This window comes from Ylistrum balloti, unplaced genomic scaffold (assembly GCF_031769215.1).
Source record: "Ylistrum balloti isolate Yb309-2 unplaced genomic scaffold, AGI_CSIRO_Ybal_v1 Utg370700, whole genome shotgun sequence".
NCBI classification, from domain to species: Eukaryota; Metazoa; Mollusca; class Bivalvia; order Pectinida; family Pectinidae; genus Ylistrum; species Ylistrum balloti.
The window spans coordinates 1,422,393-1,438,731 of record NW_026782420.1 but is presented as its reverse complement, the minus strand read 5'-3'; the positions used below and the strand labels follow the sequence as shown (position 1 = coordinate 1,438,731).

Below are 16,339 nucleotides of genomic sequence, written 5' to 3'. Positions count from 1 at the left end.
ATATAATATTTGGATATTGATGAGATTTTTGTAATCAGTCATTTTGACCCTCATCAGCCTCTAGGGTCAATATGTGTACATTAAATAGTTGTCATGTACGTTTCCAATAGAAAATTAATGAATTATGCCTAAACACGTAGTTTTCCTACATAAACTTTAGTTAACTTGACCTTCTGTGCAGCAAAAAGCTTGATAGTCTGGAGTCATGGAATTAACAATTTTGGTGAAGTATCCAAGGACAATGCCATCCACTAAGAATATTTGATTCTAACATACTTTGGTATCCAAATGGTTTTGACATTTTGACTCGTGTATAGTATGGACCTTTTAATTTACAACTTTAATTCACCTTTGGTCCTATAAGGTTTCTGCTGATTTCATTGACATTGGTTAAGGGGTATTCTAGAAGTCGAAACAGTAAGTGGTTATGATGCACGATGCCAGGAAAAAAGGCGATCTTAATAGGTCACCACAAGACTTATCTTGTGTGAACTAAAGACGGTCTCTATTACTGTACCACTAATTCTGGTATTCATTATTCACAAGGCATTATTTGACAAATTCCTTTTGAATCATGTCCAATTCTGACCTTAAAAACACCTTTTCATATTTGTCTCTAGGAAAAGCAGTTATCTCTATGAAGATTTTTTCTCGAGATGTAGCTAAATTGGTAATGATTATCATTCCTGCAATGTTTTTGTCATCTAATTATGTAAGAATGCCTTATCGGAACCTAGATTTCAAACCAATTTATTAGATGATATACTGGCTATCTTGGATAACATCTTTCACATGAACATCATGGCCAGCCTCCTAGTCCACATTTGGAGACCTGAAACATATCTCTGTAAAGCAACCACAAAGTTATATACAACGAAAAAAAGTTAATAATGTAACAGTTGGAAGTTTTATTCAATGTAACAGATGATGTTAAACTATGATAATCCATCCACATTCAAATCATCAGTTCTTTTACAAGAAAAGGATTTCAAAATGCAGTAACTAATAAACAAAATGTATTAACATATTTTTGTAACCATTTTAAACAAAAGATACTATAGGACAATTGGGAATGAAAACATATTTACATCTTATATACAATTGCTCAGAAACTAACCAATGATAGTTACCAAGTCTCCTAGTATGTTTAGATACCAAGCACTATTAATTTCACCATGGTTTAACCTCCTGGCCATAATTTTAATCTCTATATAAAGATCTGGTCCATCAACCTTTGACCTACCACCTGTTTAATACTACCATATTCCTTTAACACTTTGTTCATTCTGGTTTGAGCACTGCAGGCCACAGGTTAGCTGAATAGTAAAAATCATAAATCAGTCAATTGTCTCCATAAAGAAATGCAAGCAAAATTTTTCTTCTTCAGAAATTCAAAAGAAATATACTATGATAACTTGTCTGTTTTCAACATCAGACTATGGAAATATATATATATGCCATTTTAACATATTAATTTATGGACAACATAAATTTTCTGGTCTGAATCAAAAAAATTTTGCTTACACTCAATTCATCACTTAACTTTCATGTAGTTTGCTTGATACCATAAAAATCAATTTGTACATGCTATCTATTCTTCTAAATTTGCCAAGATAATTCAATCATGTTCATTTCATAAAACATTATGTGTGCCCCAGAGCCTCCCAAAAGATCCCAAGCATACAAGGGACCTTACCAAATAAGGCAAGTCCAAGAGTGCAATGGACAGGGTCCCAGGGCTTCTCCACACAGCAAACATCATTCAACTTTAGATCAGGATCTGTGAACAGAGAACTATAAATATCCATCAGTAATGGCATTTCTTAGCACTAAACATAGACTATAGCAAGAACCAATCTGAATTGATGAAAAATTCAAAAGCTTGTTTGGAAAAGAATCGCATTTTGTACCCAAAAATACATCTTTCTCAAAAATAAACAGCTTGTTACTTATTTATACCAAATTGGTTCAGGCTTAACATTGTATTTGTATCAGTTTTGTTTTTTCATTACTTTCATTTCATTCACACAGGCAATATTTTTTGAACGATAGGTCATTTAAATCTTTTGTAACGGCATAACAGTAAACACCACGATACTGTTATACCACCTGAAAAGTTGTTGCTTGTTCCTCATGTCCAGTGAACTTGCGCGGCTCTATGGCACAACTCTTGGTAGAATCACCAACACATCCTGGTATTGGGCATGAACTGCCTTGCGGATTTGTGTCTGCATGTCATTTAGTGACATGGGTTTCAGCATATCATCGAATATTTGAGGATTGCCTTAGAGTTCACAAGTCATCAGTCAATTTAGCGTTTTCTGAGCAATGGGAGCAAAATTCGAGTGATGCATGTCCGTTGTCTACATGTAAGCAAACACCAGCTTTGGAACTGTTCCTCTTTGCACGCTTTGCATTAACTGGTTGTTCAACATAGTCATGATCATCATTGGCACCACGCTTTCTTCTATTGAAAGATGTTGAAAGAGTGACATTCTGCACATTTGGAATGTTCTGCAATAAACTTGATAAAGCGCTTTGATTAGCTAGCACACTTTTTAAATAATGTACCTCATCTTCCAAAATTCGTTGACATTCTTCCATCCTAGTCTGGTTCTGTTTCAAATTGTCATTTTCAAAACGCAGTTCCTTTACAGTATCCTCCAAGTTTTTTATGAATATCTTTTTCTTTTCTCTGTTGATTTTAGCCTGAACAGCATTTTTCTGGTTTCTCCTTGTCAGAGCTTCAACGATTTCACCATCAGAGTCAATGTTGTGGCTTGCTGAAACAACTTTCACAACTTTAACTGTTGGCTCAGGCATAGGCAGTACCTTTTTTATCTGTGGCTGTAATTTGCTTTTGACTGGTGTTGTTGTTGAAGCATCTAATTTTCTCAAGGTTACGTTTGATTTTCTTTCTTTTAGGATTTGCACATGCTTCTCAATTTCAAGTTTCCCGTTATTAGGTGTCAAATCTCTGTTAGACGCACCATTGTTAATAGCACAATCGAGAACACTTTCAACTGCTACCGTCTCGGGGCTCGACGTTCTTGATCCAGACGACAAATAACCCATAAGCTCAGCATCGTTGAACATTTCAAAGGCTGAAATGTTGACACTGTCCGAATCGCTACCCATGCTCATGCCGCTGTCAGACTGGTGACTTGGAGAGTTCTTTAAAGTTTCCAATTCGTCGTCGGGAGAATCCACTGTAGATGGAACACTGCCGAAGTTGAAATCAACGTTGATCATTCCTTTGTCCAGGAGATCATCTAACAAACAAACATCAGACTCTGGTGACAACAGTAACGAACTCATGCTGAATGAAACAAGAAGTTGGTGTCGTGTACTTCCCAACTTTTCGTTTCCGTTAATTTGTCAAGGATAGTCAGACCGAAATAATTATGTGTTATTTCTGAATTCAAAATGAAAGCAGAATAACGGTGTTATTATCGTTTCCACAGGTTGTATTTCAATGTTTCACAACGATATGGCGGCGAACTATTCAGATTGGTATCAACAATCGGATTTCAACAAATATTCTAAATTAGGCCTAGGCTACAGGTTCAGGACCTAATTTATAAACATCAAGTAATTAATTTACAACAATTTGCGACAAAAACTATGCTCACGATTACCCAGTGTCCTAATATGTTAGTCTGTATGGTCCGTAGTTTCCTCGTCGTATGATTTTGGTCATCTGTTTAAATGCGTAAGAAAATATGCTTTTATAGCAAACAAAACGTCGGGCAAACGTTTCCTTCCATCAGCGAAAAATGCTTTGATCCCATTGGTCCTTTGTACAGGTTCCTTATTTTTGATTGGCTATGTTAATTTTAGAAATTACGCAAAGGGAATTCCCCTTACTCGTATCCATCGATTCACAGCACATATTTCAGTGTGCGTTCGCCAAGAAAATAGTTTCTTAATAATTAAACCTACAGAATTTCACCGAAATGTTAATACAGTAAATGAATGGATTATACAATAAAACACAGAGACATTTAAACATTTATTTTTTATTTAATAAAAAGAGATACTTCAATCTTTTGACCAATGACAGCATTTCTATCATTTGCTGCACAGGAACAGGATGCAGAACTGTGTGTATAATATTTAGAGACAAAATCATATTATTGTGTAACGACAATATGCGCATCAGTTGTCATTGGGTTTTAAATCGTTGTACAACTGTTTCTCTAGTCATCAATGACTTCACATTTATGTTCTGTTCAGATGTATTACTCTGACATTTGTAGAAAGTGATCGCACTGCTAAAGGCACTGCACCTAAAAATCTTTGTTTCACTTTCGCTACTGTACTAGACTGTAACGTTAGTACTATCAAAAGAAGTACCCCAGTAGGCCTCCGGACCAGTTGGGATGGACGGGATACAAACTGTACAATAAGTTGTATTGCTTCAAGGACCATAATACACGGGTAAGTATAATGTTTTGCATGTTAATTGCTTCACAGAGATTTTATTATTCAATAAGTATTAAAGTTTTACTAACAGTTTGAAGAAGAGTACGATACCAGGTACACTTCACCTTACTAGCAAGAATAGGCTGACTAGAGACTCAAAGTTGGCTATTTCAAATCATACCAGGACAGAATTTTACACTTCCCTCTTTATGAAGTACGTAGCCATAGAATTCGGGTAGTGTAATTTTCAATCTTCTGCTTTGTATTGGTACATGGCTACTGAAGTTATCAACCAAATATATATTATTGTAAAATACTATCTATTAATCCCAATGAAAAAGAAAATATTTCATGTCTGGACTGGAAGAAGGGAAACTGCAAATAGAAAATTAAATGAATGAGAAAGATCTCAGGGCTCTTGATCTGCCGGATTTGGGGCCGAATATTCCCAATGCAAAATAGTATCTTTTTTTCCCAATTTAGACCCCAAGTTTTCCCAATTCTAAGGAAAACACAGCTATTTTCCCCAATTTTAAGGGCCCCAGGCCCCAGTCTCGAAATGGGGTGTGAGAGCGCTGGATCTTGCCGTGACTATTGATGAACATTTAAACTTTCGGACTGGCATACAATTAACTGTCAACAAGGCGAATAGTATAGCAGGATTAATCAGAAGAACTTTTGTTTATTAAGATGAGACCTATGTTCAAACTGCTATTCAAAGCTCAGGTAAGACCCCACCTGGCATAGCCAGTTAGCGAACCTGTACTGTCCAGTTGTAACTTACAATCCTACCAGTGAACATGTACATTACTGTTTATTAGTATTCCACTACTAGTGAACCTGTACAGTGCTGTTCAGTAGTAACTCATGACCAGTGAACCTGTACAGTGCTGTTCAGTAGTAACTTACTACCAGTGAACCTGTTCTGTTCTGTCCATTAATTAACCACTACAAGGGAACCTGTACAGCACTGTTCATTGGCAACCCGCTGCCAGTAAACCTGTACAACACTTTCCAATCGTATCCTACTACAAGTGAACCTGTACAGTAATGTCCAGAAGTACCCCACTACCAGTGAGCCTGTTCTGTAGATGTGTGTCATACTGGTTGTATATATTTATGGTACTGGTTGTAGATATGTGTAAAACTGATTGTAGATATCTATCAAACTGGTGGTAGATATGTGTGATACTGGTGGTAGATATCTGTGATACAGGTTGTAGATGTGTATGATACTGAATGTAGATACTGGTGGTAGATATGTATGTTACAAGTTGTAAAGTGTATGATATATGTTATAAGTATGCATGATATTGGTTGTAGGTGTGTTGCTAAGAATGGGCCATGGCGACTTCTGGTAATGATACTACAAGTACCCTGGAGCTCCTACAGACCGATGATTCAGCCAATTTAATACCCGGTCAACCACATTCATCTTGGGACCCATGTCAGAGCACCGACTGGGACAATGAAGCCCCTACTACACAATGTATTCTTCGTATTAAAAGGTAAGATTGACAAGCAGTGGCATCTTGAAAAACCCTCCTGAATGGAAAGCATTAGTAAAATAGTAATGTATGGTTGTCAGATAATTCTCATTGTGACGAGCGAATTCAACAGTTTACTAATGAATTATAAATGGGTAAGTTCTGCTGACTTCTCTTCAGTTCCACTCAAGAGATTTATGTGAAACTTGCTAAGAATGATCATTAAATGCTACTGTCCAAGTGCTACTAAAATCTAAGATTGTGGAATGGCTGCCATTTTGAAAAACTCGTTTTAAAGTTCTTTTCCTGTTGCACTTGATGCTATTGAGCTGAAAACTGGTGGGGATGTTGAGGATAGAGAGCCAGAAAGTTTTGTTAATTTTCAGCCTGGTCCAAAGTCTAATGTGGCAGCTTTGTTTACCAGTTTGTAATGTGATTGTGCAGTCATACCTGTTCAATACTACTACAGCTGCTGTTATATGTAAAAAGGTCTTTATAGTCAGATGACAGTTACTGCCCATGGGCCTGATGAAAAGATATTTCCTGTTTCCTATAGATTTATACCATTTATTACAGTACTTTGGTCTTTATAACAAGGTGACCTTGAATACCTATTTGTCTTTTGTTCATCTTTATCATCTGTCATGCCTAGTCATTCTAGAAACATGTAAACATATCGCATCTGTTTCAAAAAATTTGTCTTTCTTTTACAGAGATATAATGACAATATTTAATGAGCCCCCGCCTGGCATTATTATCATCCCAGACAAGGAGGACATCACGAAGGTAGGCACAGAGACATAAAGATTGGCCAAAAGACAATGGTAAGGTAGGAACAAAGGCATAAAGATCAGAACAGAGCTACCAAGATATGCAAAGAAATGCTAAAGAAGGTATTTAGACACTGCAGTAAGCACAGTGACATACAGATATAATGTGAGACACTAGTTAGGTAGGCACAGGGACATACAGATATGCTGAGAGACACTAGTAAGGTAGGCACAGGGACATACAGATGTGCTGAGAGACACTAGTAAGGCAGGCACAGGGACATACAGTTGTGCTGCGAGACACTAGTAAGGTAGGCCCAGGGACATACAGATATGATGCGAGACACTAGTAAGGTAGGCTCAGAGACATACAGATGTGCTGAGAGACACTAGTAAGGTAGGCCCAGGGACATACAGATATGCTGAGAGACACTAGTAATGTAGGCCCAGGGACATACAGATATGCTGAGAGACACTAGTAAGGTAGGCCCAGGGATATGCAGATATACTGTGAGACACTAGTAAGGTAGACACATGGACATGTAGATATGCTGTGAGACACTAGTAAGGTAGACACATGGACATGTAGATATGCTGTGAGACACTAGTAAGGTAGACACATGGACATGTAGATATGCTGTGAGACACTAGTAAGGTAGACACATGGACACTTAATGAAGACACAGAGACACAAAGGCAGACAAGGAATCATTGGGGTAGGTATGGAGACACTAGTTTATACACAGAGACAATGAACGGTAGTTCTGAATTTTGAAATAATAAGCTGTGTATAATTTTCTCACGGATGTTTATCTCTTTAACAAATGTATTCACACTTAAGTACATGTTACAAAATACAAGTGCTGCTCATGGTTAGACTGAAGCTGTCACTGGTGAAGTTTTATTGGGAAAAGGTCACAATTGACCACTTTTGAAAATTCTACATGAGCCCACTTTTTGTTTTAGGTGGTGGGGGGCTATTCAAATTGCCCTAAGACTATGTTTCATGGTCTATTGTTTGTCTATCTGGAAACAATCTTTGTCGTTGCTAATTTTTTTCTCAAATTTCAAATAAAGGTTCCCTTTTGGTCCCTTATTGTGCCCTTTCATTTTGGGACTGACCAGACAGGCAGAATGACTGTCAGGTGGCCATCTTGTACTGTGATAATGAAATATTGTTATTGCTATTTCTTGAAAAGTACTTGATGGTCATATGTAGGTTTTCCTTGGTCCCTGGTTTTGCCGTTATTATTTTAGCCTGTCTATAAAATTGATTTAGAGATCAAAAATTTGTTATTCCTATCTCTCAAGAAGAACTTAATAGATCTCTTTCAAATTTCATATGTAGGTTTTCCATGATCCCTAGTTGTGCCTTTTTGATTTTAAGATGAATTAAAAAAAAAAATGGCTGACAGCTGGCCATCTTTGAGTTTGACAATGCAAGATTGTAATTGTTATTTCTTGAGAAATACTGGATGAATTTTTCTCAAAGGTCATTCATTATTCATGTTCCCCTTGGTCTGTTGTGCTCTTTTCATTTCGGAGCAGATTAGACGCCCAAATAGCTGACAGGTGGCCATCTTGGATTTTGACAATGGAAGTTTATTCTTGCTATTTTTTGAGAAGTCCTAGATGGATCATTCTTAAATGTCATTTCTTATGCATGTTCCCCTTGGTCTGGTGTACCCTTTGGATTTCGGGACTGATCAGACAAACAAAATGGCCAGTAAGCGACCATCTTGAATTTAACAGTTAAAGATTATCATCACTGTTTCTTTGGGAAATTTTCAAATTTCGCCATTTTAAAAGACCAATTAAATGTCAAGCAAAGGTGGATACCAAGATCCCTCTTGGATCTCTTGTTATTATTGTATACTTTGTTACAGATTCATGCCTTAATCACTGGGCCCTTTGTTGTTAAAGATTTATGCCTTAATCACTGGGCCCTTTGTTGTTACAGATTCATGCCTTAATCACAGGGCCCTTTGTTGTTACAGATTTATGCCTTAATCACTGGGCCCTTTGTTGTTACAGATTCATGCCTTAATCACTGGGCCCTTTGTTGTTAAAGATTTATGCCTTAATCACTGGGCCCTTTGTTGTTACAGATTCATGCCTTAATCACAGGGCCCTTTGTTGTTACAGATTTATGCCTTAATCACTGGGCCCTTTGTTGTTAAAGATTTATGCCTTAATCACTGGGCCCTTTGTTGTTACAGATTCATGCCTTAATCACTGGGCCCTTTGTTGTTACAGATCCATGCCTTAATCACTGGGCCCTTTGTTGTTACAGATTCATGCCTTAATCACTGGGCCCTTTGTTGTTACAGATTCATGCCTTAATCACTGGGCCCTTTGTTGTTACAGATTCATGCCTTAATCACTGGGCCCTTTGATACCCCATATGAAGGAGGGTTCTTCTGTTTCTTGATTCGCTGTCCACCTGACTACCCCATACGACCTCCAAGGGTTAAACTCTTGACTACTGGTGACAAGCAAGTCCGATTTAACCCAAACTTCTATAAGAATGGCAAAGTGTGTCTTAGCATATTGGGGTAAGTATCTTTAGTATGGTTTGTTGAGACTCCAATGTGAACCTGTATAATGAATAAGAGGTCATAATGTAATATCATGTAATGTGATAATGCCTCCAAATCTTCTCACATTTACAGTACTACTGTAACCTTGACCCTTGATCATTCACCACATTGATGTCAAAAGGAAAAGCATGCACATAACTTCAATCAATGCCTAAAGTAATTCAAATATTTTACTCACATTTACATCCTTAAGAGTAACAAGTCTGATCAACAATATTTTAAAATAAAATTCAATAAATACCAGCTCATGAACATTTTACATTGATATAAAAATCAGAAAAACGAATTGGCCAACAGGTGGCCATCTTAGATTTTGACTTAAAAAGTTTGTTATCGCTATTTCATAAAAAGTATTGAATGGATCTCTCTCAAATTTCATAGAATCTACTTCTACTTAATTTCTTCTTGTGCCAATTTGATTTTGGTACTGAAAAAAAAGGCATCCAGGTGACCATCTTGGATTTGGCATGTAAAGATTATGAATGTTAAGTTTTCTTATCATTAAGTGCAAATACAGAGAAGAGAAAATAGGGGAAAAGATCCAACTTTCAAAGATCTCTTTTGTGATATGTAATATTTACTAACCAGTTTGATATGTTTTTACAGTACATGGTCTGGACCAGCATGGAGTCCTGCTCAGAGCTTGTCAAGTGTCCTAATATCCATGCAGTCTCTGATGAACGAGAAACCATATCACAATGAACCAGGATTCGAAAAGGTAAATACATATTTTGTTGATAAAAAGAAAACAAATTTCACCTGACCTGGCTTCTGTCTGTCAGATTTCAGTGCCTGAAGTCAGACCCAGGTGTTCAGTCATTTGGACCATGTATGGTCTATAGGATGTACATACATGTACAAAAACATGTTGACCTTATGCCTGGGTGCAGTGTTCATTGTCTGCCAACATTTTCTGAAAATTGAAAGAGGGTCAAAATGTAAAAGGGAAATAGAGAAAAGCTTTAAAATTCTTCTTCAGGAATAAAGGAACTTTGACCAAATATGGTCAGAGGAATCCTTGTGTGAAGGGGAGTCATTTATGTATAAACAGTGGAGTGGAGTGGAACCAACATAAACAGTGGGTCTGACTCCCTTGGGTCAGAGGTTTTGAACCATCATAAACAGTAGGTCTGACTCTCTGGGGTCAGAGGGATGGAACCGTCAGTAACAGTGGGTCTGACTCCTTGTGGTCAACAGGGGAACCAACATTGACAGTGGTTGTGACTTGCCGTAGTCAGAGGGGGAACTGATGTAAAGAGTGGGTCTGACTCCCAGGGGTCAGAGGGTTGGAAGAAACATAAACAATGGACCCAACTCCTCGCGGTTAGAGGGGCAGAACGAAGAAAGTGAAATAGAGGTGTATCTATAGAACACTTCTTCTGTTTTGACAAAGGTATTTTGGCCTAATTTAGGCAGGGGCATCTTTAGGTGAAAGGAACTCAGTGTTGTTTAAAAAGTGAGTCTGGGCCCCTACGGACATGCGGAGCAATGCTGGATGAAGAAAATTTATTCAATTTTCTTAACATTTTATCCTGATTGACTGACTGAAATTTGAAAAATTATTTGTTCTTCTGTTGGAATGAAGTATTTTGAACATATTCCCTCGGTGATTTAATGATCTATTACATTATTCATTTTTCCCTTTTGCTGTAAGATATTAATGTTAATGTTAATTCTGTTTGATACTGTTTTGGCTAGGAAAGGAATTTTGGAGATGCCAAACGGTACAACGACATTATCCGCCATGAGACATTAAGAGTTGCAGTTTGTGATATGTTGGAGGGCAAATGTGTCTGTCCCCAGAGCCTACAGTAAGTTACATTACAATGAAGGGAGGTATATTATATTTGTACTGGTTCTACTTCTATAGTGAGATCTTTCTCAAGCTGACTTTTTAACTGACAAGTATTCCTTTTTGAAACTTGAAACAAACTGCATCACCGCTTGGTGGTAAGCAGTATACCGAAATCAGTTCTAAAACACTTTCACCTGAAGGTCAGAGGTCAAATAAATGCAATACTGTATGTCAGGAATTTCTAACATGTATCTAAATTTTTTTAATTTAGTGATTCTTTCAAAATAAAAAAAAATTAAAATTGCAAACTTTGCATATTTTCTTGTTTTTATTGTAAACACCTGAGCAATACCTCTATAGAGCTGACATACCTACAGGCACCTGAACACTTTTCTAGTTATGAACACTTCTATAAATAAATAATAGTATGTAAATCTCTTAGTATGACTGGTCAGTTAGATTTCCAGGTGATGTTAGAATCTCTTATATCTGTAAGCCATATTCATTCTGAAGAATTCAAAGTTTTCAAAAGAATGCTTTCAAATTTGTGAGATGATGAAATTGCAAAAAGTGAAGAAAGCAAAAATTTGCAAAAGGGTCCTTCTGGTGATTTTCGTAAAAATTTCATAGAGCAAATATATCTCTATATACAGTATTTTCATTACATTGTCTGAGCTATAAGTTTTTAAATGACAAAGATATTATGGTCGAACTTGAAGCCAACAGCATTATTCACAAGCAGTGTGCAGTGCAGGGAAATAAGTCACCTCAACTTCAAAGGTCAAATGAGTAAATATTTTCACTTCATTCTAACTGAAACAAGGTCTCCCTATGTCAGTGCTGGTCAAATGAAATGATGCTGAGGTTGCTTGACTGTTTCAAGGGCTGGACTGCATGTCATTTTATGTGATCTGGTGCATTTTACTTTCATTGTATTTTAATTTTTTGTATTTTTCATTTCATAACTGAAACAAATCTACTGTAATAGAGATACTCAAACACCAACAAAGGTGACTTCATAAAACTAATGTCACCTTAGTCTTGTTGAATGAAGTGTGTTGCACTATTGAAACAAATCTTTTTCATATTTTGCCCTCACATATCCCTGGGTAGAGAATATGAATGATTTTGCCTTTCTTCTCTTACCATGTGTTTTGTTATGACAGAGAGGTGATGGAAACGTCATTTCCAGACTACTTTGAATATTATGAAACCATCTGTAAGAAACACCAGGACATGCAGGGACAGACAATGATGGTTGGTATAGTTTCTGTGCTCCCCCAAAAAATAAAAGTGAGCATATTGTTGCTGCTTTGTCCGTCTGTCCATCCTTTTGTTTCTTGAGGGTAACTTTGCCCACAGTTAAGCAAGGATCATGACACTAGGTGTATACATTGGTCATGCTAAGACAGTGTGGCCCCCAATCCCTGAATTACTGAGTAATAATTTCATGCTCAGAACGTATCTTAACTTGCATTCAAAATTTGATAATGAAACTCGGTGTATACATTATGCATACTAAGAGGATATACAGTGTACCAAAATTAAAACCCCCAAATTTCTTCATTACAGAGATATTGCCCTTTGTTCAAATTTTATGTCCAATAAAGTTGTTGTTTGGGGCTTTCATCAGTTTCACCGATACTCTTGTTATATGATTGGGCTATTCATATTGGTCCCTTGTGCCTTGTTCATGGCAGTCATGGCAGCCATGTAATAAAATGATTGCCCAATCATGATTTCTTTTAACATCACCCATTTTGAACATCTTCTCAAATTCTACATTTTGGATTGAGCTGAAACCTGTCTGAAATGGATGAGATGATACTGAGATGGTCATGACCAAGTGTTATGTTTCGGGTCAGTCTGAAATCTAATAATCGCTGCCATGTTGCCATCTTGAAAAACCCCATTTTAGACATCTTCTCAAGTGCCAAATTGGTAGGAAAGCCAAGAACCTATTTCCCATTACTTCTGTTATATATTGGTCTTCATATTCCAATGACCATTAAGGCTCCTGGGTGTCTTTGTTATTTAAAGCTCATCTATTTCTGAAAAAGGCTGCTTTATTCAGGCATTCAAATTCTTCTGATTTTACTCCAATTTCCACATAAAATGTACCGATGGTATGTATATTTCCAATGTAACAGACTTTACAGTCTATTAATATCAAAGTATTCCATAATTTAATTCCATTCTAGGAAATAGTAAAATTTTGAAAAAATTCTATAAAATATTTTATCGATGGTTACTTAAAAATGGTGATACTGAACTGTTGTTGTATTTAAGGATCCTTTTGGAGAGAAGAGAGGCATATTTGACTACTCAAATATACTAAAAAGACTTGGAGTAATACAAAAGGAGCTTTCAGACAAAATGGACAGTTGCTCTACAGACGAGACTTCAGACATGGAGCAGAGCTGATACTTCATCAGTTACAAGATTTCAGTTACCTATAATAATTTGTTATCTCAATACAAGCTTTTGTTGGACCAGGACCACACAAGGCCACCATAATGATAAACCTGGAGTGGCTAAGTGTACATTCTTACTAAAGATGTATAAAAAATTTGTTGCCATTGGACAGATTTGCTGCTGCTTTGTGATTGGACCAATACATGGCATTCCCTTTCATCTTGTTGTAGTTGGAGACATGATTTTACTACTGTACAACATACTTAATTTCATGCTGATGTTTCTGTGATGGTGAGAATGTTTGTTAAATCATGAGTGTTATTGTAATTGACTAACTCATTTCGTTTAATATTTCTTTTGCATTTGTTAAATATATTTGTAATTAATAACAAATAAATATTGCATACATTTCTACTTGTACAATTTCACTGATGGATCTGCAAATACTAATTGCTAATTGATGGAACTCCACACATTTTTACTTCTACTGCTAATTGATGGAACTCCACATATTTCTACTTCTACTGCTAATTGATGGACCTCCACATATTTCTATTTCTACTGTTAATTGATGGTCCTCCACACATTTTTACTTCTACTGCTAATTGGTGGTCCTCCACACATTTCTACTGCTAATTGATGGTCCTACACACATTTCTACTGCTAATTGATGGACCTCCACACATTTCTACTGCTAATTGATGGTCCTCCACACATTTCTACTTCTACTGCTAATTGATGGACCTCCACACATTTCTACTTCTACTGCTAATTGATGGACCTCCACATATTTCTACTTCTACTGCTAATTGATGGTCCTCCATACATTTCTACTTCTACTGCTAATTGATGGTCCTCCACACATTTCTACTTCTACTGCTAATCGATGGACCTCCACATATTTCTACTTCTACTGCTAATTGATGGACCTCCACATATTTCTACTTCTACCAATTACTGATGGTCCTCCACACATTTCTACTTTAACCATTAATTGACTTTTATTGTGTTGAAGATTATGTCAATATATTATGAGGATGATTGCGTGACATGGGAGTGTGTTATTTGTTTGAGAGAATGAAGTTTGTATTTGAGAGCATTCAGAAAATTAGAGTGAATAAGATCAAGTGGAAGTTATTTCACGACGGTGTAGCTTTAGGGAAGAAGAAGCTGTGACTGTTTTCAGGGAGGAGTTTGATGAAGTGTTGATGAGTGTCTCAACTATTATAAATGTGAGTGTTTGTTGAAGGTTTTTATCACTGTATGCAATTTTATTCATTATGGTAAGATATGTGTCATTGATCTATCAGCGAGACTGTTTTGCATTTAGTAGCAGTTTAGCTAGATTACTAGCAGTCTGAAACTTTATTTTGCATGCACTGCCTACTCCTGTTTGTTTTGTTTAAATGTGATTATTTAGAAATTAATTTTGTGAAACATCTGGCAGTCATAAATTCCATGCTTGAGAACACAACCTTCCTTTTCTATTGTATTATAAGCAGAATTGTAGACATGCTCTATCATTACCATTTAATAAACCAACATCCCTTTTCATTAGTCAAAGAGTTTTTGTTATACATACTGCAGGGTGAATACAGTTGAAATTAGCTGTGTTATGGTGTCAGCCCTGAGATAGAAACAGTCTCAGAAATCTCCACAACTCTGGTTATAAATTATCATATGGCCATTTTGATATCACATCCCGTATCAGCCAGAGGGCCAAAAGGCCACCCCTAGAGACAGGTGTCCTTCCAATTCCAGGGAGCCGAGACCCATAGTATAAAAAAAACCAGAGGCCCATAGGACCTGTATCACTCACCTGGTTTACTTTTGCTAAAAATTGATTGATTTAAACTAAAGTAAAATATTTCCAAACACTTGTATCTATTTCCCCTAAAAGGCCTTGTTCCTCTGCCCTAAGGGAGTTAGATGCATTGTTTATACAAAACTATTTTTCTCTTCATCCAAGGATACTTCAGATCAAATCTGGACAAAATTGAATCATTTCAACTTAAGAAATATTTTAAAGAATGTGCTGTATTTTTAATATTGAGTCCCTCTCCCTTCCTTTCCTGGGTGCTGAAACCCAGACTAAACTGATACAGAACCCACCTACATTGAAAAAAACATTTTTAAGAATTTGCACTATTTGCTCTATCCTAGATTCTAGATTTTGGAAAGATTTTCAAATTTTTTCCTATTTTACCCCTTTTAGGGCCCCTTCACAATAAGGTCCAAATTATACTCATATGGGACAGGACAAGATGGGAGATGACTTGGCCCCTTAGAAGGTCAGACTTCTTCCTTCCATTGCTTAAAGCAAGTAAGGGTTAACCTGCGGTTATTGAAAATGGTTGCTTATTGGCCACTTTGTTTTTCTGACCAGACCCAAAATTAAATGGGCACAACTAGGGACAAAGGGAACCTACATATGAAATCGAAGAAATCGCTATAACAAAATTGCAAAGTCAAAATCCAAGTTTGTGGCCTCTCGGGCACTTGGTTTTTAAGATCAGTCAAAAAATTAGATGGGCACAACTAGAGGCCAAGGGGAACCTACATTGAAAAAATCCAAGAAGGCCACCTGTCAGCCACTTTGTTTTTCAAATCAGTCCCAAAATCAAACAGGCACAACTAGGGACCACAGGGAACCTACATATGAAATTTGAGAAAGATCCATCCATCACTTCTCAAGAAATAGCAATAACAAAAATCGATTGTGGAAAGACGTACAGATGGTGGGCTAAAAATTGAAAATAAAGCCTCCTTTTTCATCTGAACAAAGTGAAGTAACTCTGGTAGAGCAGAATGGATTATAGTTGAGTATCAAAGATGATTGACACTGTG

At 36.7% G+C, this 16,339-nt stretch overlaps 2 protein-coding genes across 4 annotated transcripts; one reads left to right on the top strand and one right to left on the bottom strand.

Moving 5' to 3' along the window:
• Positions 1-888: 888 nt before the first annotated feature.
• Positions 889-3,653, bottom strand: LOC132557585 (uncharacterized). Of its 3 annotated transcripts, none has more exons than XM_060222092.1 (3): positions 2,110-3,653; positions 1,697-1,780; positions 889-1,316 (listed from the first exon to the last, which is right to left on the bottom strand). In XM_060222092.1, the coding sequence occupies exon 1, from the start codon at positions 3,316-3,318 to the stop codon at positions 2,293-2,295; it is 1,026 nt and encodes a 341-aa protein (XP_060078075.1). In that variant the 5' UTR covers positions 3,319-3,653; the 3' UTR covers positions 889-1,316; positions 1,697-1,780; positions 2,110-2,292. The 3 variants fall into 3 exon arrangements, with proteins under 3 accessions (XP_060078075.1, XP_060078076.1, XP_060078074.1); XM_060222093.1 differs by having other exon boundaries at positions 1,697-3,272; positions 3,633-3,648; XM_060222091.1 differs by having other exon boundaries at positions 1,697-3,653.
• A 502-nt stretch (positions 3,654-4,155) lies between these two features.
• Positions 4,156-15,049, top strand: LOC132557575 (ubiquitin-conjugating enzyme E2 Z-like). Its single transcript, XM_060222074.1, has 8 exons — positions 4,156-4,440; positions 5,749-5,933; positions 6,626-6,698; positions 9,050-9,237; positions 9,889-10,000; positions 10,981-11,093; positions 12,244-12,334; positions 13,367-15,049. Exons 2-8 carry the CDS (start codon positions 5,770-5,772, stop codon positions 13,499-13,501), a joined length of 876 nt encoding a protein of 291 aa, XP_060078057.1. The 5' UTR covers positions 4,156-4,440; positions 5,749-5,769; the 3' UTR covers positions 13,502-15,049.
• Positions 15,050-16,339: the final 1,290 nt, after the last annotated feature.